This window comes from Colobus angolensis, unplaced genomic scaffold (assembly GCF_000951035.1).
Source record: "Colobus angolensis palliatus isolate OR3802 unplaced genomic scaffold, Cang.pa_1.0 Scaffold45, whole genome shotgun sequence".
Classification (NCBI taxonomy): domain Eukaryota; kingdom Metazoa; phylum Chordata; class Mammalia; order Primates; family Cercopithecidae; genus Colobus; species Colobus angolensis.
The window spans coordinates 2155287-2158529 of NW_012117932.1; the positions used below are offsets into that span (position 1 = coordinate 2155287).

The 3243-nt window shown below is 43.6% G+C and overlaps 1 protein-coding gene across 1 annotated transcript in view; it reads left to right on the forward strand.

Moving 5' to 3' along the window:
• The first annotated feature begins 223 nt into the window (after positions 1 to 223).
• The window catches only part of CLUL1 (clusterin-like 1 (retinal)), a 72366-nt gene continuing 69346 nt past the window's right edge, over positions 224 to 3243 (forward strand). Inside the window, exon 1 of the mRNA XM_011957782.1 lies at positions 224 to 352. Within this exon, the coding sequence (XP_011813172.1) occupies positions 342 to 352 (11 nt within the window). The 5' untranslated portion in view covers positions 224 to 341. The remainder of the gene's footprint in view (positions 353 to 3243) is intronic.

The window sequence follows — 3243 nt, forward strand, 5'->3', positions numbered from 1 at the left end:
CTTCTTTTTTTAACGGGGTGAGGTTGCCAAGTTTGAAAAATCAGGAATTTCACATTAGCATCCGTATTTCTGGCTTCTTTTGAAAAACTGAATGTTCTTTCCACAGTGAGCCCACATTCCTTCCTGACAACCATCGCCGTTCAGCTGGAGCAGAGTGGCCTCTGCTCGCTTCAGGCCCAGACTCGCAGGTCCTCTGCAGGCCCCGTCCACCGGTGTCACCTGCAGGTCCGGGCCGCGGGGTTGGGTTGGCTTCCACTCTGGAGGTTGACACCTGTGCCCCATGCTCTGCCTTCCAGCCAGTGGCACAGACGCCTCCAGGGGGCAGCACTCGAGCGCGTCTTATGAATGACAGGTGAGAAGCAACATCCTTCAGGACACAAATTTCTCTCCTCGCCTCTCTTGCCCATTTCTCCAGGGGCCAGAGAAAGCCGCTCCCAAGTCCAAGGCCAGGCTCTGCAGATGCCCGGCCCCTCCGGTGCGGGCAGAACAAAGCCACTCCCTGTTCTTGCCGGGGAAGGTAGAAATACTGTGGGCTCCTTCAGAGGCTGCCAGCAAAACTCAGGCAATCTCCTGGGCTGTTCCAATCCATTTCTTCTCTTTTTCAAAACAGCCAGGAAGAGGAGGAGGTAGAGGCGGGGAGACACACCATCCCTGCAAAACCACTGGCAAAATCTAAGCGGAGCCGGGTGTGGGGGCTCACGCCTGTAATCTCAACACTTTGGTAGGCCAAGGCGGTCCGATCACTTGAGGTCAGGAGTTGGAGGCCAGCCTGGCCTGCATTGTGAAACACAAAAATTACCCGATTGTGGTGGTACATGCTTGTAATCCCAGCTACTCGGGAGGCTGAGACAGGAGAATGGCTTGAACTCGGGAGGCAGAGGTTGCAGTGAGCCAAGACTGCACCACTGCACCCTAGCCTGGACAACACAGTGAGATTCTGTCTCAAAATAAATAAATAAACCCGGGCCGGGCGCGGTGGCTCAAGCCTGTAATCCCAGCACTTTGGGAGGCCGAGACGGGCGGATCACGAGGTCAGGAGATCGAGACCATCCCGGCTAACACGGTGAAACCCCGTCTCTACTAAAAAATACAAAAAACTAGCCGGGCGAGGTGGCGGGCGCCTGTAGTCCCAGCTACTCCGGAGGCTGAGGCAGGAGAATGGCGTGAACCCGGGAGGCGGAGCTTGCAGTGAGCTGAGATCCGGCCACCGCACTCCAGCCCGGGTGACAGAGCAAGACTCCGCCTCAAAAAATAAATAAATAAATAAATAAATAAATAAATAAATAAACAAACCCAAACAGAAAAAGAATCACTTTGAAAACGATCATATTCAAGGATCAATGCTCAGACAGTTTATGGAATTATCAGCCCAACCTGATAAAATCAGTATTTGAGGAAACCACGGATGAGCCCCCTGATTTCAATCCCCATTCTGCCAGGTCCTGGTTAACTGAGGTTAACCAAGTAAAGAGCTGTAGACACTATTTACTGCTACCTTAAACCGATTACTCTAGCTTAGCCTACTTTCCACGTACAGATTTTACCAGTGGACAACATGATGCTTTATCTTGTTTTTCTCTCCCTGGGACTTTTTTCCAGACATTGAAAACAGAAACACGAATAAGGCCACTTTTACCTGTCTGATGCAAGAACAGAATTTTCAGACTCAACATTCATGCAACCCCTCAGTCCCTGACAATGGCGGGTGGGAAAGTTTCTAAAAATATGCGGCAGCACAATTATGGGGAAAAGATGAGATACTGTTACCTAATAAAAATGCCATAAATAGAGAATGATGAACTACCATAGGAAATGAATTCATAGAAGAGGACATGCTGGAATGTGGGACAGTAAAAATCACTTAAACTCTGCATGACCTTGAAGAAAGTCATGATGATCTGTTTTTCCAGGTTCCTCAAATAGCACAGTGACATGTGGCTGTTTCCCAACTCTTCCTCTCCAGTGCACTGAATTTAGACCCTTTGTGAGTCTTCCTTCTTTCGACAGCCTCGAGTCTCTCTCTTGAGTCTAAAGGCTGCCTGAGTTCCTCTCTAACATCCTCTAGGCAGTATCAGCTAATGAGACAATGAATTCCATGGAGGCATCTCGCTTGCAGCAGTGGAAACAGAAGTACTTCTCTTGGATAATTTAGAACACTGGTGAGCAGAGGGTCAGATCACCCGGGGGTTGGTGTCACAACCAAAAAAGTGGCTGTGGCACTGAGTTCTTGGATGGTTTTCTACAGCTGGTCCAGATTTTCCATGGGCTCACCTTTAAATTAAAAGAATTTCTGCACTTTCAAGAATTTGAAAACAAAGCCATGTGTGAGAATAGGAGATATGCCCTTGCAAGAAATAGGTTACATTCCTTTTTCTGCACTTATAAAAAGCACCACCTCCTTTTTTTTTAGAAGGCATATATGTAAATGATTCCAAATTAATCTTGAGCATGTGCCCATGTTGTTCTGATTTAGTAAACTTTAAAAATATGTCCATTGTTCTCTGTTAACAGCTTTTGGCAACTTTTTCAGAGATTGAAATATGTGAGCAAATTAGAGAAATGAGTACAATTATTAGCTAGTACCATTCAACAAGCACTAAAGAAACAAATACGTCTACAATACATAAAAGGTATGATTATAGTAGATTTTATAATGCCATATAAGGTTTCTTATTTAACTTCATTCTTAATTCTCAAAATAAAATGAAATTACATAGAAGCAAAGTAATATAGTTACCAGAATAGTATTTTTACATGTCTTTAAGTGTTTTTTGTTGTTGTTGTTGTTGTTGTTTTTAAGGTAATGATGTGATGTTGTGGAAAGAACAGAGACCTGGGTTAGATAGAATGCTGGTTGTCTACCTTAACAGTTTGTGATAGTGAGCAAATTACTTACCTTCTCTGATCCTTATCTTATTTATCTATGAAATAGGATTGGTAATACTCATCAGGTTGGAAGGATTAAATGAGGCTCTATGTAAAACTTCTAATATGGTGCCTGGGACAGTAGAAGATGCTTAATAAAGATAGCTTTCATTATTATTATTAACTTTTTAGGGTGATGGTGATTTTAAATATTTAGGTAATTTTTTAAACTTTAGAAATAGTTGATTTTCAAATGATTAAGACTGCTTATTTTAATCATTTATTTTTATCACCAGATTTATTTTTATTACCCAAAATGTCAATGACTGTCATAAAGATAAAAATTAATAATAAATGGCTGGGCGCGGTGGCTCACGC